At 43.0% G+C, this 25,117-nt stretch overlaps 1 protein-coding gene across 1 annotated transcript in view; it reads right to left on the reverse strand.

Annotated features, from left to right (window-relative positions):
* Positions 1-8,765: 8,765 nt before the first annotated feature.
* The window catches only part of STBD1 (starch binding domain 1), a 32,198-nt gene continuing 15,846 nt past the window's right edge, over positions 8,766-25,117 (reverse strand). Inside the window, exon 2 of the mRNA XM_069626324.1 lies at positions 8,766-10,554. Within this exon, the coding sequence (XP_069482425.1) occupies positions 8,909-10,554 (1,646 nt within the window). The 3' untranslated portion in view covers positions 8,766-8,908. The remainder of the gene's footprint in view (positions 10,555-25,117) is intronic.

A 25,117-nucleotide genomic window follows, 5' to 3' on the forward strand; every position in this document is an offset into this window, starting at 1 on the left:
TATCTTTATTTTACAGGTTGCCCAGGTTGGGGGGGGGGGGATCTCCACACAGAACTGTGTCTATCGGTAGGGGCCAGTATTCTGCCTATTTCAACCATCTTGAGTTCCTTCCCATCTCTATTGCTGGTTTCCTTGTTATTGATCCGTGTGACATTTTAACCGTATAGTTGATGCACTTTAATGAGATTTGATAACATTGGTGGTACCACTTTAGAATTGTATATATTCCTGAGAACAAAGTGCGTTATTGTGATAGTGTACATACCTTTGAATAAAGACTGTTTTCACTAATACAGTGTGCGGACATTCCTTTGTGGGGGTTCAGGTACTACAATGTACTTAAGAACCTGCCCGCATCACCTCCTGAGAAGCTAGGCCTTGATTGCTCGACTACGTTACCAATAATAGAGAAACTTGGCTGGGGTCCTCTGCCTCTCCTCTACCATATAGAGAGCAGAAGTACAGACACCCCCCCTCCAGTCTTTACAGTCCCATTCCGAGTAAGGCCTCAAATCTGAAAACCACTAAAATTCCCAAATAAACAAAGGGAAAAGCTGTGGTGTTTTTGGGAAGCATCCTGATCCCACTCACTGCATGCTGCTGCCACTCACTGCAGTAACTGCTTCCAGAGGTACCTGTGCCATCCGGTAACCAGAACTATCCTTTGGTATCTAGTCCGTTAGACCAGATCCATGTGGTGACCAGAACGCTGACAGTCCCAAAATCCTAACTAAAGTGGACTGTGAGTACCAATGGTAATCCATAGTACATCTAAACCCATAGCCTATCTTGTCTTTAGTCTCATCCCTTCTCTAAGCTATCCTGTTCAGACCCTGATATCTTATTAAAATTGTCAGCATTCTTGCAACACGGTCTTGATAGTGCTAGCGCCATCTCTTTAGTAATTTTGTCGAAATCCTAAACTACTAATCCTATTTCGAGTGATCGGACTCGTTCATTGGTGGGGAACTGGGGTTGAAATTGCGAATCAACCCTTGAGCTTACTGTGTCCCTCTTTGGTGGCCTAGCCTGAATACTCTAGTGTAGAGTAAAACTGTTCTTGTCAAAACTGATTTCCTTTCCTACCGCTCAAAACGCACCTCACCATCTTGCATAACTCATTCAATTTACCAGCTAGAGACCTCACTTCCATATTGTACCTATGATATATAGCTACACCCCAACACAAAAACTGCATTGCGATTTACAATATTTCACTCATTTTTATTAAAAACAGTTTGCGATTCCTGCCTGAAATTACCCAAAGTTTGCAAGTTTCCAAGTGTCATTTGCTGCAATCTGTTTTAAATCTTCCACTCACTTTTCAAACTGTAAGCTCTTGGTTATCCATTGCTTGCGATTGTTAGTACCTTTACATAGTTCTTTACTAAAGCAACAATTTGTTTCAAGGTTTTTGTACACATTCATTATTTCATTCATCCATTTCCGAGTCATTTTTAGCATTGCCAGGGTTTAAAATCCGTTTCTTGTTTGGGGAGGGAAGGCTGGATTTCAATTTTGTTTCCAGTTTGTCATTCCCAATTACCTGCTGCTTCTGTTAATCCATTTAGAATCGATTATTTGTGGGTTGAGGGAACATTGCAGGGGGAAATTCTAACTCAAGTGCTATCTTGCCCAAAATCAAAAAGTGCTCCTATTCCCTGATGTTTTGTAGATGTGTCAATAGAAGGTTAGACTAAGTGCATGGCTTACATTCCTATTGTTATTATCACCCCATTGGTGATTGCTGCACCATATTAAAAAAGTGTACGATTTTTATTTTAAAATAAATATTGTATTTTACCAACCAGACTGGTTCATGGTCCATTGTGCCCTGGGGCATTTGAAAAGGGGGTGTGATATGAGTGGTGTACCATCTCAATATTGAATCTAATATAAAAAAAAAAAAGCATTTCAGTTGTGCGCTGCATACTGGGCCGAGACTAGGTGTGCGTCGCCCGATTGAAATCCTCAACAATACGACAAGACGGTTTGGGCATTCTTATGATCACAGCAAGGGTGCATTATAGAGGAGTGAATGGTCCTGCGACAGGCTCAGGTGTATTCTGTGCATTGAAATCTATTTAGTTTGTTTGTATTGACTGAAACGCAATCAAGGTTGTGTATATTCAAATACTGCGATATCCGCTCTGCAGGCTTGAATTCTGTTTGTGTGGTGCCTCGCTCAATGTTCTTATGCATGAGAAATGCGCACCCAAGAAACAGTTCTAAAGCTGCAGCAGGGCCCGCCTCGTGCACGCTGGGAGGCACTACAGATTCAGCAGCTACAGCCTTGGCAATGGAGGCTGGGCCGCAGCAGGACTGGCCCCCAGCGAAAAGGAAGTGAGAGTAATTACTTTCATAGGATCGGGGAGCTCAAAATACACAGGACTACATTTTACAATCACTGGTGTCATAGCAAGGCCTTTAAAAGTCGACTGCCCAAATCAACATGTTCAGAATGCCTGGCAGCAACTGCCTCCACCTTCCCTGCAATACTGTCCTTCAAGGATTCACTGCCTGCTTTGTTTAATATGCATTAGGGCAGCTAGGGGAGAGGGGGGCAGTAAAGTCATTGCACCACTCAGTGGGCAAGAACTACAGCTACTAGCCAAGTCACTTGCCACCTCAACACCATTTCTTCACGCCAAGGGTCAGAAATCACTAGCCAATGACATGTGCACATTTTTTCCCAGCACCACATGTAGGTAGAGCATGCTGGTGGAGAAAGGTTTCTTTTCAGGTTGATACTCGAGCATCTTGCTCAACTACAAATGCTCCTGAACTTCCACATTATCCAGATCAGGTGCTGGCTATTTGAAGTCACCAATACCCCATCGAGTTACATCCAGGACTGTACCTGTGGTTCCATTTGTGAACATCATTCATGCTTTTATTCGGGTAGGATGCGCTAAATGGGTTGTGCTACTTATTTAGAACATGTCCCTGTAGATTAGGAACTGGACATTTAGGGCCTCATTACACGGTAGGCGGTGGACCAAGGTGCTGATCATGCCGGTAAAATACCGGCACCGCCTTGGAGGAAAGGGGAATTACCGCCCTATTCCAAGGTTGGCGGGGCAGTAATTCCCCCATTGCCCTTCCCCATTCTCATTTTTGCCCCATAGGGCGGAATGGGGAAGGTGCTAATTACGGCACCGCAAATTGCGGTACCGTAATTAGCTCCCTGGTCCCTTTGCGGGTTGGTTTTTAACCAAGTCTCCAACCCACAAAGGGACCTCGTAATCAGGCGGTAAGGGTTAACGGTCACCGGTACCATTAACGGTGACCGTTAACCCTTACCGCCGTCCGTGTAATGAGGCCCTTAGTCTGTGTTCCAGGAGTCTCCAAACCCGACGGATGAAACCAAATAAAAAGGAGGGACTGTTTGTCTACGTGCCTCCTCGATGGTTGTCCACGCATGCAGATGAAAGGGACACATTTAATGTGAAACCTGTGCATCTTAATCTGTGAACCCAGACACATCTCAGCTGAACTAAAGATACATTCCATTCCCATGGTGCAAAGACCACCAGCATCCTGTAAAGCTCCTTGGGACAATGTACAAAGCACACATCTAGGTGTAACAGATCAGTGTACATAGTGGGCACCCAGGGATACATCAGGCTGCTGGGATTCTGGGGGGCAGGCAAGCGTGAGTGGATTCTAGAAAGGGGCGAGTGAAGCAATTTGCAAAATATTCATTGAAGGATAGGGTGCTTCCGGAAGTGTATGTAGAATGAAGGAGAGCGTGCCTCCTCTGTGCTCGTAACTTGTGATGGAGATCCACAAAGTAGCAGCAAAACACCAGTTTCCTGTGCCTTTTGTTTCAACTAGGCAACGCAGTATTATACTCCAGAGATGCAGAAGATCTCAGCCAAGGACAGTGGGAGGAAACGCCACCAGTCAAATTATGCAATGAATAGCACAAGGTTTACTTGGTAACATGCTCATACGTTGGAGTTATGTAGCAGACATGGACATCTGAAAAACCTCATGTGGCGATTTTAAAAGGATTTCAAAGCCAAAACAGTTCACAAATGATAGAAATTGTGGATCTGCATAACCAAGATTCTCAAAACAACCCCACAAAGGCAGGGTCAGACATCACTACACAACTCGGGGGAAACATGCAAACATTTAGTGCTGTACCTTTAACAAAGGTCTATGATGCAGTAATAGGCTGAGCACTCCGTGTGGTCTCCACTTCCATCGGACAACTTATCCCACACACAGCGGAATGGAATAATGGGTCCAACGTCAACACCAAACTAAAGTTAACTGCCCCCCAAAAACTATTGTGCAATAGAATATTTTTAAGGTCATGAGTTTAGTTACAAAGCCAAGTCTGCCAAAGTGATGGGAGTCCGGGCCCACACCTTAAAATACCCTTTTCACTGGATCAACTTTCAGCTGCAGATGAGATCTCAATAGTGCAATTTAATTTGAGTAAAAAGCGGGCCCTTCAAAAAGCACTCAAAATCAGATGGGATACCCGTTTTGGGCATTCATCCCTTTAGACTGATGTATCGTTCATGTGGCATGTGTACTGGCCACAAAGTAAGGCACATTCAACATTTCATGCAGCTGGACATTTGGTGGGGAAGAAGCCAAGGACAGAAAAGCATATTAGAAGCCAACATCACACACAGAGTCCAATGATCCGCTGCAAAACAATGGTGGCATGGCAAATGTGCAGTACAGAAATCTGTGCAACCAAACTGGGTCTGCTATTTGACCTGGAGGTAATTGTCAGAATGCTGCTCAACTGAAAACTGATAGTATAGATCGCACAGCTGAAGGCAGAAGCATGGCAGTCCAGTCCAACAGTGCTCCAACGAAAGAGGGCTCATTGAACTCGGGAGCAACACAAAAATAAAAGATAGTGTTCGATAGTCATGTGGTGAAAAGATTAGTACAGATCAAACTAATCTCAGTGTTGAAGGGAGCGGTGCTCCTCTACTTTTTAAAATGTACGTTTGACTGTTCCTAAACGTTTATTTTAAAAAAGAACCCGTTCCAGAATGGTTTCCTTTTTAAAAAACGATCAGTGCACTAAGTGCCCTTAAACAGCAGGTACAGGTTCGTACTGTGTGGGAGGCGGCGTGGCAATGGGTTTGTGGGGAGTGGGTGCAGGCCAGCAGGGAACATCGTTCTACTACTTTTCGTACACTTCAACCACTGAAGCAATGACATTTTACTTCCCCCCAAAGGGCCTGGATTCAAATTAATTTCAAAAGGCGGATATGTGCATCGTGGTGCTACAATTTCGCCTTACAGCAAATGCCATCAATTTGCTGTGGACCAGGCCAAGTTCTCCAGTCTGAGGAACACGTCTGTTAATGGCACAAGAGAGTTCTGCAATTGTTTTGTGCTGCCATGGTCTAGCCGCAGTTTGCAGGTGGTGGGTTGTAGGTTCGGACAATGTCGAACAAGTGTACCAGCAGCAGGTCTTTTCCAGACGTGAACCCTTGCTCATTGCTCTTAGAGAGCCACAGCTTTACCCCAATGATGATGCCCAACTAGGCTGAAACGCGTGTATGGGGTTGCTGTGGTACTCTTGTTCAGAGGAGAATTGCCTAGCGTTTTGGTGCTGGACTGCCCCTGGGCAGGACAAAGACTGATATGCGGGGACATTTCTTCTCTGTGAAAAGAACAGGGAGCTAAAGACTTGGTTGAGACTCTCCCAGGGGCCATTCACCCAAGAACAAGGCAATGGGCTGTGTTCGTGCTGGTAGAGAGTTTCCCGGACCCCCCTCTGTCTCAGGCACACAACATGCAATTCAGGGAAGGACTTGGTTATGGTGCTACTGTGGAAATGCAACAGAGACTATTTGTGTACAGCCATGCATCAGTTTTCTTCTAGGCATTTTCAGGAGCGTGTGCAGCATTGCAGGAGCCCCCACCACCAATACAAATGCCACAACACCATGTATGATCAGATCACATACCAGCTAGGATTACTGTGGACTCAAGACGGATTTCCATCACCTTATCTAGTCTATTCTAGTTACACTTAAGTGGCTTCCCTATGTTCAATCCTCTTAAATCACAATCCCCTCTGTGTAAAGGCACAGATATATTTTGAGGAAGCGAAAAGAAAGCCACCACAGACACTGGGCTCAAGAGCTTTATTAATAGACCCATAAAACTAATCCCATGTACAAGCAGGACAGCATAGTAGCAGCCATCATTAACACATCTCGACGCTCATTGAAATCCTTCCATCCTACACCACATGATAATGTCGTACCATTCTTATACAAGCGGAGAAGCAGAGACATAGGTCCTGTGAGCAAACCAGCAAAAGCTACTTACTGGCACTGCGTCCATGATTGAATACCAATAATCGTGTGCAAGCAGTTTTCTATTGGCTTGCGACAGCTAAATGCAAAATATGGCTTTATAAAAAGGTGCTATTCATTCAAACGTTATCTGCAGAAATAACCGAATCAAAAAATACCCAATGAGAAATGACCGAATTTATTTGGTCGAATTTGTTGGTATTTTGTACATTAATATATAGAGGTGCAGTAAGGCTATAGGTGAAGGTGAAGTGTGTGGGGGTGCAGGGGTCTCCCCCTGCATTATTAAAAACAAAATTCAACCAAAACAAATTCGGTCATTTCTCATTAGGTTTTTTTTCCTCGGTCATTTGATGGTAAACCCATTCAAACTACGTCAGTAAATGTTTCCTCCGAACTGTTTCCCATTCGTTCGTTAAGGTGCCTTAACGGGTTCATTCTGGCAGATGGCAACAGCACGCGGAAGCCAGTATGACAGACTATGAGAGTAGCCACAACTCAGCTTTACAATAATTTCACGCTTTCATCATCCGCCAGCGCACCGGATGCCGCCCCACCTTTACATAATGTCGGCATGAGTCAGCAGAGCGCCTAATTTCCCGTGAGTCATGTTCCAACTGCACGGTTTCCTCAGGGCACCTATTCGGTGGACAAGGAACCACTTCAAAGGAGTTTTCCCACTGAGAAAAAGAAAAAGTCCAAGACAGCTGGATATACCTACACTTGCACGTCTTATAATCAAATGGAACTTGCATAACGTAATATACAAGGTCTATTGGTTTGCATTTTAGCAACGCACGTGTGAGAGCGGGAACCGGTATAAAAATTAGTATTGATGTCTTCCCGTCCCTATACAACAATTAAAGTTTCAGTATGTGATACGTTTAGGGGTGGTGCAGGGTCCCCAAGAAAGGAGGCATGGCAAAGGCCGATGGGTCATTGACTTTCACATGACTGTCTTCAAGGGATCGGAGTTGGCAGCCAATGTAACCGTCAAGTAGGCCTGCGCGCCTTCCTTACATAACTGATCTTCCATTCTCGAAAACGTAATGAAAACATTCCCACATGCATTTGGGCCCTCGTACATCTGATCTAAAAAAACGACTGGGGTTTTTCTTTTCGGGAAGGCCATTTTACAAGCAATTTCCTCTTCCACTCGCTAGGTCACTTTTGAGACATTAGGCCCATTTCAGCCATCAGCCCATTTATTCTATGCCCACCGTCCTGCTAAAGTGCACAAGCAGCATAGGACTCACAGCTACTAAACAAGATGCAGGTTTACAATTGTAAGCTGGGGCAGGAATGTACAGCAAACCACTTCCACTCCAGACATCAGCCTTCTCAGCAGAGAATTTGTTGAACAGAGGTGATGACAGCAAGGTGACTGCCACAGGACAGACAAGCATCACAATGTCTTAATTAGCCCCTTGGGTCATATATTGACATGTGTGCTAAAGTATTGGGGACGACCTATGAGAAAAGTCAAGTTTCCATAGAAGGTGTCATTTCTGGAACATGAGTGATCATATTTGATGGGTCAAAGAATACTGTTCCAATTGTAAACACTTGATCAACGCAAGGACCCAAGTAAAAACGTAGATCTGTTAAGCCAGCACCCAGCCAGACTCACCAGATGCAGCTGCATAGTGCGTGACCCACACCAACAAAGCCAAGCCAAATTTGAATATGGCCAGATTCAGCTATTTTAAAGACGATCCGTTCCAGATCAAAACAGAAAGCCCACTAATATTTCAGACTAGACCTCGCCTCCTACCCCAGTTTGATCACGTTCAGTGTTCTGTCCATTGCTCACTAGTTAGACATCCCTCGGTGGAGGAGGGCACAGTACAAGGGAGTTGAAGATGTACACCCAAATTAATTTTGCCATCTTCCAATTGCCTGGGCTGACTGCAGTCACCATTCCCTGATACCTGCCCATTACTTACAAATAAGAGCACAGGACCACTGGTATAAACTACAAGCCTGGCTCCTCCAACAGGGAACCAAAAAGTGCTGGTGCACCACAGTGGTCCCAACTAACCGCTACCAACAAGCTATAAAGTCCCAGGTCACTGCAGACAATAAGCAAAATTGACAATTATGAAGAATACCGAGACCAATTCTGAACAGCTGCTCAGGTAATTCCAAGTCCATCACACTAGGGTACACTGGTCTTGCAACAACACTGCCCAGCCAGCAATGACTAATATAATTGAATGCAACAATTGGCAATGAGGGCAAACGGAACCAACCACCATGATCTATTATTTTTTACAACCTCACCTTTTAATTCATTACCAACTACTAGAAACCATTATGCCAAGTTTGGGGTGTACATGTAGTTAGAGCAAAAGCTCACTTGCAGACAAGTTAGGTTACTCATGTTACCCCAATTCACAAGCTGAATGTATTGTTGGAAAGGCACCCCAATCTCGATCAACCTCTTCTCCCACTTTAAAGATGCTTTCAGTTGAAAGCCAGGGCACTCCACATGTGTGTACTTTATCTGCCACTACAATAGTGAGGCTGCGTCTACTCAGTGATGTTTTAAGATTATGCCAGCCTGGCCAACAGCCAATGAATTACATGTATGAAAAAGCCATTTAATGATAGCCCCACCACTGGTGGGCTTCTGCATCATCATGCCCAGTCTTCAGAGACCTATTGCCGCATTCTTCCCAGCGCTTGATCTTGCCATTGTCCACCATGACAAACTTCCACTCCACACTTGAGTCCACAGGTAGAAGAACAGCATCGGACCAGAAGCCATCCTTGTCAGACTGCAGGGGCACATAGACCTCCCATTCACCAAGTGACTCATGATTGCCAGTGACTGCTATCAGCTGCGAGTCAGAATGAGTAATATAATGGACTCTGAACTTCACACTGACGTGTTGAGGCATTGGCGTTACAGCCGCGATCTTCCTCATCCTCGAATCCCCTTCCAGAGATTTGGGCTGTGGCTCAGGGTGCAAGCATTGCTCAGCGTTTTCATCTCCTAGCTGGCCTTGGTTAACGAGTGTATGAGCTTTCTCATCTGCATCATCATGGCATGGTGCACTGCCATCTTCACAGGAACCAGAAAGAGGACTCCCTTCTGGACCATCAAAATCTGCCAACTTCGGAAAAACAGGCTGCAACAGTCTGCTTGAATCAAGTGCTTCAATTTCAGGAGGGGTATCCAAGTTTCCATTCAATTCATCTGCCAGTACACTTGCCAGTGCAGCTTTGTCTTCCCAAACAATGCATGGTGCCGGTTCAGTTGTGGGCAAGATATCCAGGAGCAGCTCTTTAACACTAGATTGAACAGCCCCAGATGTGGTAGATGCATCAGCCTCCTGGTAACTTGGTGGTGCTGCCACAGCACGGTCAAGCTCTGGTCTATCGGCAGAGAAGGGAGCTGAAGTACTTTCCACACTTGCTGCTGTGGTTGCAGGAGAAACATTCAGCACAGGATACTGCACACTGGATTGTGTTTCAGAAGCAGTATTGGAATCTAGCACAGTCTTCTGTGCTATCAGATCTGGGAGATCATTCTCCACAGTGTTGCACATAATGGATTGTGCCGCTTCAACAGCAGGGTTAGCATCCTGCAGAGAAGGCTCCACTTCCGACAGTATCCCATTGAGAACACGTTCCTGCATTTTGGGCTGCACGGCCTCAACGGTGGATGGAAACTCCAGCACAGCATCCTGCAAGCTGGGATGTGTTTCAGCAGTGCTTCTAGCATTCAGCAAGGCCTCTTGTAACTTGGATCGCCCAGACGCATCAGTGGGTAGATCATCCAGCATAACCCCCTGCACAACGGACTCTTCTGCAGGGCCAGCGGCATCATTAAGCACCACAGCCTGCAAAATAGACTGCACTGCATCAGCAGTGAAAACATCAAGCACAGGACCCTGCACGTTAAAATGTGCAGTCTCCTCATCAGTGGCTGGCCAACTCCTCACTGATCCTTGCAAAACGGGCTGCGTTTCCTCAAAAGGGATGGTATCATCCAGGCCTCCCTCACAGGTGCTAGACGACACTGATTCTGTGGCGGGTGGAATCTGCCGAGCACAGTAGATCTGGCATGGGGCGAATTGTTCTGATTCCAGGACGGTCTGCTGGGTTTGAACCTCCGCCATGTCTTTCTGATTTGGATCCCGCAGACGATGCAGCTCCTGTTGAGCGTCAACCAGTTTATTGCACACATCTTGAGAATATGAACTTGTTTTGGCGTTACAAACAGCAGCATCTCCAAGATGTTCTGTAGAAAGACAAGAATAATGATTTAGATGACAATGAGCTGATATCTAATACTGAATTTCATAAATTGACAATGTGGCCATAAACTACCAAATGAAACTACACATTAAACACTGCATTAACAAGTGGGCAATAAAGGCACTTATTTTTAGCTGAGCATCAGATTCACTTCAGTAGCCTTGACGCATAATGGGTTAAAAGCTTTCTGGCAACACTATAGATCTATAGTGCGAGCAGACTGCGTGCCCCATTCAATCAATTCAGACGACCTGCTTTACTATGTCCACCCATGTCTACACACATGCTTGAAGCAACACACTTTCAAGAGGACACCTAGGTTCGTGGAGCCTCCCAGTGCCAGGTGTGGTTGTTGAACCAGAGGGAAGGAGGCATGGGAGAACACGTACAAACATTCACAATTCCTGGCCCCCTAGGTTATTTCCCTGATCTTGTAACTGTACAATGGCTCGATGGGAGTGGCAGAACAAGAACCTTTACAGGTAGCAGGAGTCAGCATGGGGTTCTGAAGGAAATTGAATAGCAAAGGGATTGTCCTACCCAGACGGATGTACTTGTTCACCAATATCCCAGATATGATCAGGCCTTTTTAAAAATAGATGGATACCAAGTTCTTTGGGTCAGGGGTCGTTGTAGGGTGGCACTCAACACTACAGAGAAGGCATCAAGGGCTGGCCCTCCCTGACTTCGAACATTACTTTTTAGCTGCCAGGGACGTTGGTATGGATAGGTCTCTTATGGGTAAAGCCCAAAGAGATTCAGGGATGTAAACACTTGGGAAAGAGGAAGCATCCTGTATAAAACGGGTAGTCCGACAGGTGTGCCCAATTAAAAATGCGCAGGATACAGCCCCGATATACCCTTGAGGGCTGATGCAACAGGAATCATAGGAGACACTAGATGCGCCCAGATAGGGTTCCACATTTAGTTATCAAATGGAGCTGCATACCGGAGGAACCCCCACAGATTTAAAATCAATACAATTCAACATTTTACATTGTGTCCACATGACCCCTCAGAAACTACATACGATACAGATGTAATAGGGGAATTAGCAGGGTTCTGGTACTTGGTTTGGGAATGCTCAGTCGGCAAGTTCGAGTCAACCTACTAGGGCAACAACTTCAGCTTTGTCTCCTAGGGTTTCTCCCAGGGGGAGAACAAATAAAAAGTAAGCATACGAAACTGGCTTCCTACTCGTTGACCAGACATCGACTGGCCAGTGAAGTGCCCCAAGGGGCCTTTATGAGAAGAGGGTAAATGCAGAGAAAGTGATAATGCATGAGCAAAGGAGACTTGAGGAATCAAATACCCTGGAACTACAATGGGGAACTTCACTACCGCCAGGAAGGAGTATACAGATGTCAGAACTATGTCAAACACCAAGATAGACAGGAACCTCCAAGGAAACCATAACTTTTACCTATAAACACATGAGCGTAACAGTGCTTTTACATGTGTCTCGGTTGAACAGAAAGAAGGGTGGAGGGAGGAAGGGACAGGAGTTTCTAAATGGGATTGTTTTTCAATGTTTTACCGTTCTTCTAAAAACTGTTGGTGGTCATGAAAGGTCCCAATGAGAAAGGGGTTCACATTGCCATATTGCGATGAGAAAGCAGCAAAGTTGGCGTGGTGCTGCAATTTTATATGCATCTAGGATAGTTAAGGAGATGGGGTGTGTTACTGTAAGCCACACTGCAAGGTAAATATAAAAAATAGTCAATGATATACAGTATGGTGCCACAAAGTGCCTAGAAACTTGACAAAGATCCATAATGCACATGCAAGAAAGGAGATCTCATAAGTAACCACTGAAGAGGACAGTAGTTATGCGCTGACATACATGCACAGGGGTCTCAAGGGATATATGTTGGGGTACATACGGAAGGGACAAATCTGTATGCAATGTGCTTTTCATAGTTTGGCCAAGCCCCGTAGTGAGGGTTTGCAAGGTCAACTCTCTGCAACTGGGAAACCGTTTTGCAGGGTTGGAGGCTGAGGGACGGCAAGGAGTAGCTGCAAAATTATCAGATGGTCCATTACAGCCAAGCTGGGTTTTTACAATTAGGTTTGCGTTTAAATGTGTAACGGTGATGTCATGACCTACCACAGACAAATTACCAAAAGGGGTGTGCTGCAACTATGAGCCGACTGTAGTTAGATAAAATGTGACCTATTAGAAGATTACGTTTCTTTTGCATAGGTTTGTGAGAGGAATGATATGTAATAAGTCTGTGTGGTTCATGGAGACTCTGGTTAATTTGACTATCATCTAGCCCTTCCCGGCTGATTGTACAAACGTGCACTAGCGGTGGGCCTGCTTTGGGTTAAGGTGATCCCACCTGTACAAAATCAACATGGAAGGAAAGTAAAAAGCAGCAGTTCAAGCTCATGCAGTTTCACTATGATAGGGCACAACATTATAAGTAGTTGCTTCCTCCCTCCCTTCTTACTTACTGCCCCCTGAAAAGAGCCTCCAACGGCAGGGACACCATGACCAAGATGGGCTATTGGTACACGGCCAGGCATACAAGCAATACAACTTCACAAAGCTCACCACGTCACAGTCACACACATTGCAAGCACAGCAATATGCTTAAAGGGCAGCCTTGTTGCTGGAGATTACAGCCATTCTGCATGCAATGTTCTATTACTGCCCATATGCAAATCATAAATGGGCCAAATAACTTTCTGCAAAGCATAAGACGCCAACACTGATGAAATGCCGGCTGCCCTGCAGAAGTACAGGGACGAGCAGGGCTTAGTTCTTACTCCGCCCGCACTACTAGAACATCGCTGGTATCAGAGACACAGGAGACATAGGGACAGCATGACTTTAAAACCTCCTTTGCCTCCAAAGTAGCATGGGCCAAGGGCAGTCTAAACTGGTTTAATGTTATGGATACCATGGGTAATCATGTAAAATTCTAATACTAATTTTAATTAGTAAGTAAAATATAGGTTTGATAATTCTTGGTGCTAGAGAGTCAGAGGGTGTCCCTAGCAAAACAACCCGTTAAGCAAGCCAACTGTGTAAGCGAAAAAGACACCGGTTGTGTACCCTCTGAAATCATGAGTCAAAGAATATTCTTTACCTGTTTGATTTGAGACCAAGTACTTTCATTTAATATTTCATTAAAATCAATAATGTCAAAGCAATCAATACATTTGTTGCGTGTACAAAGTTTACAAAAGAAAACGTTCCATAGATTTTTCAAGTAGAACTTAAACTAACAAATATGTACTCTAATTCTGAGAACGCTTCTCAAAGTAGCCCAACGCATTTTGAATATAAATATATTTATTCTTCGAGGGAAGGATTGTTTCTTCCCAACAAATCAATATTTAATTACAAACTCCAGAAAAACGGTAGTCTGACTTAAGGTATACCACTAACCTGTCCACAGTGCATAAGATCTCGCACTAAAGAGGATGTGTTATATCATATGTAATCAATAGTCACTACCACCTCTGCTGCGCCACCATTTAACCCAGACAGCACACAAATCGATAAGAAACACATTTTAACATTGTGCAAGTTTTCATAAATTATGAATCACAAAAATCAGAATGTTCGAGTTTTTCTGCAATTTTGCAACCACTTGATCCACAAGTAAAAATAATGTCCAAAAACATTGACGTGTTCGCATAGCCCACAACTTTACGTCAGTGGGGGCCAGGGAGCTTCATCTACAAACAAACAAAAAATAAAAAATCAGTATGACAAAATTATGCTGCAACTAGAGCTAAAATCACCCAAATAAATCTAACAATGTAAACAAAAAATGTCAAACTAAAGCGTTCCATCTTCATTAAGTGTGGATTAACTACAGGCAGTGGCATAATTGCAACCTTATAAACAACAAACTGTCTCTAGCATGGCATAGGATACAGTATTATGATTGACCCTGGTACCCGTTGCATAGTTATAGGATATGTATAATTTCCAGAGCATTGTGGAGTGTAAATTCAGACCCCCGAGTGAGGCTCGGGCCACGCAAGTCCTAGTGTCAGAATGAAGCTGGAGGATGTTGATATCTGGAATAGGCAGGCCAGTTTAAGGCCCAGTAAAGGAACAAAAACTGTCCTATTTCAACTTTCACCAAAATGGACAGGTGCTCAAGTTAAGGAAAATGTGCCCGAGAACTTTTGGATGTGCCCAATGCATGGTAATCTGTGTGGCTGAAAGTGTTTAAGGAGACAGACATTGAAGTCAATGCAGGTCACATTGACTTCAAGCACAACACTGTTACAGAAATTGTGACGCCAAGCACTTGCATTTAAACACTTAGGTTTCCACATTCAAAATGACAGATCTACTTGTAGAAGTGAACACAATTTTCCTATGTTAACTGTGGCCTATGTTACACTGAAAGGGAGATGTAGAGATTATGGTGCTCGTGAGCATGTCGTCATGCGAGCATCTTCCCTTGTTCAGGGAGCGATGTTCGCGTGACGACGGTTACGGTTGTGAGCGGAGGAAGAGGCGTACAGTTTGCTGGAGGGCCAGCTACTACAAATAAATATTGCCGTGTCAGCTTGATCCTTTTAATGGCGACGAGGTAACTGCTGAGCGGGCCCGTCACAGCGAGGAGCTGCACTATGTGATCATGGGCAATCCTAAGGTCTGCCACTGGCGAGCTCAGGTGCCTACAGTAACCGGAGGCAGAGGAAACGAAGTGTGGCGCGCACGCGCAGCCTTCACTGTCGCTAGACCGCTGCCCCAGCTGATGTGGGCGTTGGAACCGCTCTCCCTCCAGCAGCAAAATGACGAGGTGAGGAGGGGCAGAGGGAGAGAGCGGGGTTGCGCCGCACTTTCGAGCGCATAGAGTACGAACCACAGCCATAAAGACGAACTAAATCAAGGGGGCGGTCCACTCAAGGATTTCGTAGGGAACAAAGTAAGAGTAAAACGGGCAATCCTGTTTCTCATTAGCTCCGCCCACAGGACAGGAAAGAAACAAGCCCAACCAGCCTGGGAAATAGACTCACGCGACACTTAGAGAATGTCACAAAATAACTCTCTGCTCTGAGCTCTAGGAAAAAAAAAAGGGTTTAAAGTGAACACACACATGCTGCGAGTGTAAAAGGAGTCCCAACGTTGTATTGAACTGTGCAGTCTGGATTATTAAACATTTAAGTAATTTTGAGTTACTTACACAATAATGGCTGCAGCTAGTATGCCCCCCCGCCCCCTTTCCTTCCTGAACCAGGAGCTCCACCAATAAGATGGGACAGATGGAAAAAGATCTTTGATACTTATTTAGTGGCAATAGGGGGGAGGGGAAGGGGGACACATTTACTGCAGCAAGAAAAGCTATACTATTGCAAAATTTGGGCATGAAGGTCGTAGTGTCTATGATGGATTGCCTCAACCTCCACAAGAAGGTCAAGGAGAAGTAGACCAATATACACTAGCGGAAAGGAAGTTAGAGATTCAGTTTGAAGCAAAGAAAAACGTAACTTTTGAAGTTTTTTCAGAGGGCACAAGATCCTCAAGAGCCAGTGGAAAACTTTATTGCAGCATTAAGATCCTTGAGTCACACATGTGAGTTCGGCCAGTTGACGGATTCTCTCATATGTGACCAATTAGTACGTTGTACTAACAATATGAAGATTCAAGAAAGATTGCTGACTAAGGATGTGCCTTTGGAAGTAGCAGTAGATTGCTAGAGGGATGGAACAAACTCACAAGTATATGTCTACCATGAAAAACGATAAGGAAGAAGGCAAAGTAGCGGCAGTGAGGATTCAAAAGAATGAATATGAATAAAGTTGTAAAATGAAGTGCGGTAGCAATCGCCATATTTCCACAAGTGTATTTTGTCCTGCGAGGAGCGTTTTTTGCTTGAAGTGCAAAAAGAGGAGACATTTCGCAAGAGTGTGTAGAGAATCAAGCAAAGTGCATAGTACTGAGTCAGGAGCAGGAATACCAGAATATGAAGAAAACTCAGTAATTGCTCAAAGCAAACATGTGTTAGAGATCTCAGAGATCTAACAAAAGTAGTACTCCAACCGTTTCTGGTGAATATCAGAGTCGTGACATTAAAAGTGGATAGTTGTTCGCCCAGGAATTTGATGTCGAGAACAACATGAAGGATGTTTGCAAGGCAGGACCGACGATTTGAAGGAGCACACAATAGAGCCTTATGCATATGGCAATGTAAAGATGCAGATATTAGGAAAATTTAAAGCGGCCATCAAATACAAGGGAAGGAGCTGTGAGTCTAAAATATATGCGACAGAGAAAGGCTTCTCTATTGGGGTGGGGTGAACGCAAACTGGGAATCAGGATTCAAGCAAGTGCAGAAGAACCAGTCTCGATTGCAGAGATTAAGGACAAGTGGGAAAAAGAATTTCCCAGGATGCTTAAAGATTTTGAACATGAGATTCGTTTGAAAGCAGGGCCAATTTGAAAGTAGGGGCAATTCCGAAAGTGCATAAATTGAGACCAATACCGCACAATTTGAGAGAAAAACTAGAGAGGGATCATAGAAGAGAGTGAGAGCTCTGAATGGTTGTCGCTGGTGGTGGTAGCAGCAAAGCCGAATGGAGCCATAAGACTGTGTGGACATGAGGGACATAAATAGGAACATTCTAGTAGACAGACATCCTTTGCCAATACTTAATGGCAAGTTGTCAACTCTTAAGGATGCAAGGGTGTTCTCTGTGATCTTTCTCAGGCCCATCACCAGATTCCTTTGAAAGAAGACTGCCAACACCTCACAGCGTTTATACCACCATTTGGTACATTCAAGTATCATAGAATGCCTTTTGGCCTTGCATCGGCAGCAGCCGTTTTCCAAAGGGTTATGGATACAGTTATGCAGGGAGTGAAGAACATTGCGGTGTTCCAGGATGATATGCTTATTTATGGAAGCTCTAGAGCAGAGCATATGATATGATTTTAGCCGAAGTGTTGAGCACATTTTCTGAAGCAGGTTTGACAGTGAGAAGAGACAAATGTAAGATTGCAGTAGACCGAGTGGAGTATCTAGGACATGAGATTGATGTGTGGTGTGAGACCAAAGAGATGTTTAGTGGAAGCAGTAAGAAATACACCCATACCTACAGATAAGGACCAAGTGAGATCTTTTTTGGGTCTTGCTCAATATTACCATCGGTTTGTGAAGGACTTTGCTTCAGTATCTACACCCATAAGAATGATTTTAAAAGAAGGGATCCCAGTTTGTATGGACTTCGGAGTGTGACATGGCATTCGAAAACATTAAGAAAGCAATCAGTGAAGCCCCCTCCATTGGAAGGTTTGATCCCATGGATAAAACAGTCTTGGTGGTGGATGCTAGCATGTTGGGGATAGGGGTGGTATTAATGCAATATGACAAGGAAAATAAGGAAAGGGTGATTGCATTTGCATCAAGGGCCTTGAGAGCAGCGGAGCCTAAGTACTCGGTTATTGAGAAAGAGACTTGGGCATTTTAAAAACTGTGTGGGGCAGGCATTTTGTGGTTCGCTCGGATCATAAACTAGTGCAATTGTTTGAAAGTGGGAGATGGGCTTTGGGTTCACCCCGAATAAGTCTTTGCTTTGAGTTTTCTGCCTGGGAAAAAGATTGTGGTGCATTGCCTCTCCAGGATGCCCATCAATAGGAAAGAGGACGCAGGGGAACATAAGTGTCAGTGGTAGCAGAGGTGGAAGTGGCAGTGAGTCAGGAAAAGTGGATGCAGGAAGAAAGTTCTAATGAAGAACTCAAGAAAGTTAAAGAATGGACTGTAAAGGGGTGGCCTCTCAAAAGGGATTTGGATAAGAAATGTGAGATATGGTGGGAGGTCAAAGATAATTAAACTTATACAAGGACAGACTCAGGAGAAGGCGGTGTGCGATTCCCCCAGAGTCAATCAGACCATGCTTAATTGAGTTGGCCCATGAGGGACAACGAGGAGAAGGAGCATTAAAGAGGAAACTACGCCAGAGTTATTGGTGACCGCGCATTGATAAGATGGCCGAGAGGTGGGTGAAAGGCTGCATGATTTGTCAAAGCAGTCAAAAGTAGTATGGGAGACTCCTTGGATTCCAAATGTTGTTCCAGATCAGCCATGGTCCAAAGTTTCAGTGGACATAATGGGTCCCATTAAGGGTTTGGGAGATGGTTTGAGATTCCTGTTTGTGCTAGTTGATTTTCACTCGAAATGGGTCGAATGGGAGGCAGTCAAGGAAGTCACAGCTAGAGAACGGATTGCATTTTTAGAAAAAGTATCTTAGAGAGGGGGTACCTACTGAACTTGTCTCAGATAATGGGGTTCAATTTGTTTCGGAAGCCATGAAGAATTTCCTTAGCAGTTATGGTATAAAACATAAAAACAGCATTGTATCATCCCAGGGCCAATGGCATGGTGGAGAGGGTCAACCGTTGGTTGAAGGAAGGACTACAATTGGCTATGAGGGTGAACAGCCATGTAGAGAGATACTAAACATGTTGACCTGGAATTATGTGACTACGCCACATTCGGTGACGGGAGTGTCGCCATTTGCATCTCTGAAAGGGAGGGAGCCTGGGACCTGGTTGTGTCCGGGATGGTTGGGGTTGGCCAGTGTAGTCCAAGTTAGTCAGAGTGCCAGGAGAAAAATCAAAAGGGCTTGACAATCGCGAAAGAGTGAAGGAATGTGAATGGAAGGTGGGAGAGATGGTGTATGTTATAAACCCCAGATTAGTGAATAAATGTTTGGGAAGTAAGTTCTTGGGACCAAAGAGGATATGTGCTGTGAAGAGGCGAGGGTAATTTTGGAAGGAGGAGATGTGTGGTAAAAAGGAAGAATTGCTAAGGCCGATGGGGGAGTGAAGTAAGAGTTTCTAAGGAGGACAGGAAGGGAGAAAGTGATTAGCTCAAGTATCTTCAAGGAAGAGGTTCATGCCAGTGTGGATGAGGGACTATGACCTAGAATTTTTTATTTATTTCCAGCAAATTTATTTCGAATTTCAGTTCTGTGCTGTTAGCTATGTTTTTCAACGCTAATACACATTTTTTTAAAGTTTTAAATTCATATTTATTTCAGAAATGTTTTCATTTATTGTGTTGGTTTCCCATAGGGGAAAGCTATGTAGAGATTATGGTGCTCATGAGCATGTCGTCACGCGAGCATCTTCCCTTATTATTGTTCAGGGAGCGATGTTCGCGTGACGACGGTTACTGTTGTGAGTGGAGGAAGAGGCGTATGCTTTGCTGGAGGGCCCGCTACTGAAAATAAACTTACCAGTTTAATCCATATCGCCGTGTCAGCTTGATCCTTTTAGGAGACTTCAATTATTGTATTAAAGAGGTCATTCCTGGACAGTTGGCCCAGATGCAATACAAAATGTTACATGTAAAACACAGGTCGTCTTATTTAAAATGCCATCCTTTCAGCATTATGGATGCAGCTTGTTTTCCACACTGAGCTGAAAGGTCTGAGCCTCTGAAACTTCCAAGACCTTTGAGGGCAAACATAAAACGGGTCGGTTTCAAGAAATACAGTATTTGAGATCGAATCCATGCAGGGGTTAGATTAGGAAAATCAAGGCCTGACCTCTTCCCATAAAGTGTGCATTAGCTTCAGACCAACATTTGAAGGCACTTCATGGCAGGTCTGGAATAACATGGAGACAGGCAGATGTCGGTCATGGGACTTGGGAGAAATGAAACATCTGGTTTGAGTTAGATGTGGAACTCATTGGCCCATATTATGCATTGCCTAGACTTTACTTCATAAAAAGTATTGTGCGTCCCGGTGAGCTCATCGAGGACTCAAGGATCACAAAACAGTACGTTCTATGTAGGACCATATATTAAGATAGAATTAGGAAGAAAGGCATGACCCAGGCCTTGATTCAGAAGAGCTTGAAAGTCGGTGACCAAATAGAATGCAAAATTAATGTTTGGACTGTGAAGTGTCATTTCAGCTCAGGAACAAACCACAAAAATAGCTTCTCCCAGGAAGGTTGAGTCGAAATAAAATTAATATTCCTGAATTGCCATAAAATGTAGAATTCAAAAATATATTCTGAAAGAAGATAGTCGACATGTGACATTGAGAAAATTAACATAAAACATTTGAAATTATGCATTTCTCTCCTCAATAATCCATAAATCCTGGGCCCATCGGTTGGCAGTGGTTGCATTAGTGAGTGGGGGTGAGGGAAGCACATGTCCACACCGTAGCATGGTAATATTCATTATGTGTCATCAGCACTATATAATCAGCTTTCAAAAGTGGGGGGGAAAGCAAAAAGGAGAGCAGCTTACAGTTGGCAAAAAAACACCCTGGAGATCAGACAGACAGGAGACCCTGGGACACTTGCTGGGGACCTTTCCCTTGGAAAGCATGGGAGCCCCATCTGAGAGGCATACATTCTGGCTGGAGGGACCTTGCTGTGAATAGAGATCTGAGGAGTGAGCTGCCTACCAAAAGAGGTTCCTATAATCTGGCTGGCCTCCTGGGCCAAGAACAGATCTCCCATGTTAAGCAGATATATCCCCAAAGCTATCAATTGTGTGGGAAACTACCTGCTTTAATCCCTTTCCATTAGTGGGGCTAGGGACAAAAACTGTAGACTCTGGCCATATTAGACCAAAAATATCACTTACACCATAGCCGTTTTAACCTGAGGGGATGCAGTCTATTTTAACCCATTACGTTTCTTCAATGGGTGGTGGTCTTCCATTAGTGGAAAGAGGGCGGGGTAAAACATTCTACCCTTACTTAACTAAAAATATAATTTAATTGCCATAGAGTCATCTATCAAGGGGTGATGTCAACATTCGAAATTGTGAAAGATGACCCCAGTGCACAGTAAATAGTCTTTAATGTAATTGGGTAACCTGGCTGTTCATTGTAATGTGCTAGTTTCCCCAAAACGGAAATTCACAACACCCTGCATTCCCTGTGAGAACTAATTGTCCCAAACCTATTCCCATTCCTTCCAAACTCCTCAAAGCCTGCATTTCATTTGAATGTGTTCCCCAAACGATTTTCCCCATCAAGTTAATTTCCCAGACATTGCTCTAAAATAAAAAGCCCAAACGAAATGTACTTTATTTTCCCATTCCCTGTACCTTGCCTTCAAACTTAAGTGGTCATATATAACTGTAGAAAGAAATCCTAAGTATGTTTGGACTTCAAATTCAACCGGTCTGTTGTGGTAACTGAAAGTATATTAAAGAATACGTGTCAGTCAATTGATGCCAGTAATTTGCATTGGAGATTGTGTTGTGCCACAGAGTTGGTGGCTGGGGTTCTTGAGATGTATTAATTATTAATTGTAATAATTTAAATATACACTATTTCTATACATCAGCCTGGTTTCTAGCTTATTGGTGATACAGATGGTATCTGCAGAATCCGGGTTAACCAAATCTGTTTAGCTTGTGAGAAACCTTGATCGGGTGGTGGGGGGACTCAGTTCAGTGACCATCTAATAAAATGTGAAAGCATACATAGACCCATAATAATTCTTTAGTAATGACACTCCTGGATACTACACTCACCCGAATGATTTCTCCAAGTTGTTTTCACTATGTTCACGACAAGTGTCGATTACTGGTAATTTATCTGTTGATTGACAAATAATTCTAATGAGTATCCTTGCAAATAATTCAGGTCTTTTAATTAAGGTAGTGCAGATACATGGAGAGGGCTAGCCACTAATATTCTGATCAACGCCTCATGCTAAAGTGCACTGTCAAACCTGTAAATGCAAGCCATATCTTATTACAAGCTGTTCTATCAGACCTTGATCATAGCGATTCAAACTTCTTGGCTCTTAATCCAATCTCTCACCCACACAAAAGTTATGAGCTGACTTGCCAGGAAAAGCCATTTGGCGTTAAGTGTTTTCGTCTGTTACACTGACAATTGGTACGTCTATGTGTTCCTCCTCTGTCTGCCATCTTGGCAGAGAGAACATTCCCACACAATCACTTCCTATCATAAGCATGTGGCCTTGTTGGGGAATACTGCTTATCCAACCACATCTGTACTCCATGTATAGACCTTACAATTTCATTTCTCTGAAAACGTGCAACGAACTGCAGTTTGACCATAGGCCGCATTTAGACCAACATTCTAGTGCATCCACAGCAACGGACATCTTTAAACATTCTAGTTAAATCAAATCATGCAAGAACAACCTAATCTGTTGATTCATAACTTCCTCATGTGTCGTGCTTGTTTGGTGGATTGTTTGATAGGTTCACATTTCCCATATACTTTATAAACACACACTGGAACCAGGAAAAATGCCCTTGACTAGATGAGACTTCATGTTAATGGGAAGCCAAAAATTCCTGAAAAACGTTTGAATTCCAATAAATGACTAAAATATTTCTACAGTCTTTTACCTTCTGTCAAGCACAAACAACCGATTTCCTCACTGGTCTAATCCCACAGTGCCACTGACCTGAACGTGAATACCATCCATTTGAAGACTGAGGAGTAAATTAATGAATATAGAAATATGACTATATACCAAATGGAACATTACTCAAGGTGTTCTATGGGTGTTCTTTAAAGAGGTTTAATTTAGGTAGTAATGCAGTCACAATATACCCAATCCATCAATTCTAGACCAACATGGTTAATTTAAATAAGGATCTACAATATGTTTATCAGAGACCAAGGTTCTCAAACATTACTACGAAAGACCAAACACTTGTCCATTCATTCTAATGGCATGAAGATAACTTGTCCATTCATTCTAATGGCATGAAGATAAAGTATAGTACTAAACACTTAAACCCTGTCATTCCACATAACTACTAGCATGAAAGATTCATCATATCCAGCATATGTAAATATAGGTGCGCTTTCAAAAACTTAGTGGACATAATTGAACCATAATGGAATGAATTACGCAATCAGAAATAAGGAAGCAATTACTTGCAGTCCTATTCAAATAGACAGCAGTATTAAAAAGTAGTTTAGGTCTACCAATTTTATATTCATGTTTAGATGGCACATAAGTCGATAGTTAGCCTGTCAAATCACAATTAAACCAGTGATGTTAACATGTCCCCTACCATCTTAGTTCATCAACACAATGACTGAATAACTCTAGAAACTAATTTAATGAAATTGAACATCAAGCTATTGAAGTTATAATTTTACAAATAATTCTCATATGAAGCTAGATGCATCATACTCAAATTCATACCTCTTGGTTTCAATGAATCCAATTTCTTAATCTGGAAAAATATATTCTAACATTGTTCCCACCTCTACTAGGTAATGATAGTCATTCCAAAAGAACAAATCTAATCTGTGAAATGTGCCCATACATGACCAAATGCTCTGCTACTGGGGAACATATTTTTTTAGTTCCAATAATATGTTCACACAAACGTTTGCTTTTCTAGTCAAACAATATAGGCCAAAGGGTCACTTAATGCCATATACCACATTAGCAGCATCACAAGTAGAATTTTCTTTTGACCATTGCATGGATGAGTCACATTGTGGCCTAAAAGTATATTACAATTGGGACAATTATGGGAAGGTAATGTACCCTTCATTTCAATAGAGTCTTCTGATTAACTTGAAAAAGTTGCACATGCTAGCATTTGATCGCTTTTCGATAAGCAAACATTGTAAAAGTGTAGATCCAATATTTAAAGCTAGCTCCATGCCCAACAGATTGCAATTTTTTATTAAGTTAAGAATGTGCTTATTGCTTAGTTTGTTGTGAGAATGTGGTTGCATAAACCAAACTGGTTATATTTTTAACCTTATCCAACAAGTTTGTTAGGTCTGAATCTTATTTCCAAGTCAGAAAGGTTTTTCAATTTCCTGTGTTTATCTGCCAGTTCCATTATGTCTGAGAACACTTTTGTATCATGTGATCCGACTACAAGGGATTCCCTTGATTTGACTTGGTGAAGGGAGACTGACAATAAGGTACTACATCTGTTCGATTAGTGTGGATTGTAGTCTACGTTCAAATATAGCATAACTCACCATTGCTATACTCTTCAGTAAACTTGATGCAAGGATGAACATTGAATATATATAAAACATTATTCCAAATACAAAAGAGGTCATTGCACTGTTTATAAAATTGCAAACCATCCTTCCATTTCTCATGTTGTAGTATATATGGTGTTCAAAATCAAAAATGTGCATATAATGGACATGGTGGACCCCATTGAAGTTCACAAAAAGAAAAATTTGAAAATTCCATTTGGTAAAAAGAGTTCAAGTACAAATACTCCGCTTGCTCCAATATCTCCAGGCTTGCTCCAATATCTCCAGACTTAATAACCATTCTATTGCTTCAAGACCCCCAATGTGAATGAAAGTATATAAACTGGCATGTGTTGTACACATGCTCATTTTTGTAAAAAAAAAAAGAAAAGTGACCCATTGTCTACGATGTAGGTAGCATTCTGAATCAAAGGTTGGACAATATTATTGATGTATATTGCTTGAGATTTAATGAGACTAAATGTGGCAGCAATGATGGGTCTGCATGGGGGTTGTCAAATTTGTATGCATTTTTTACATGTAAAAGAAATTATAGGTTACTGCTCGGTAAGTAATTATATGGATTTAGAAAA

The sequence above is a fragment of the Ambystoma mexicanum genome, chromosome 6p (genome assembly GCF_040938575.1).
Source record: "Ambystoma mexicanum isolate Mex_15411 chromosome 6p, UKY_AmexF1_1, whole genome shotgun sequence".
NCBI lineage: Eukaryota > Metazoa > Chordata > Amphibia > Caudata > Ambystomatidae > Ambystoma > Ambystoma mexicanum.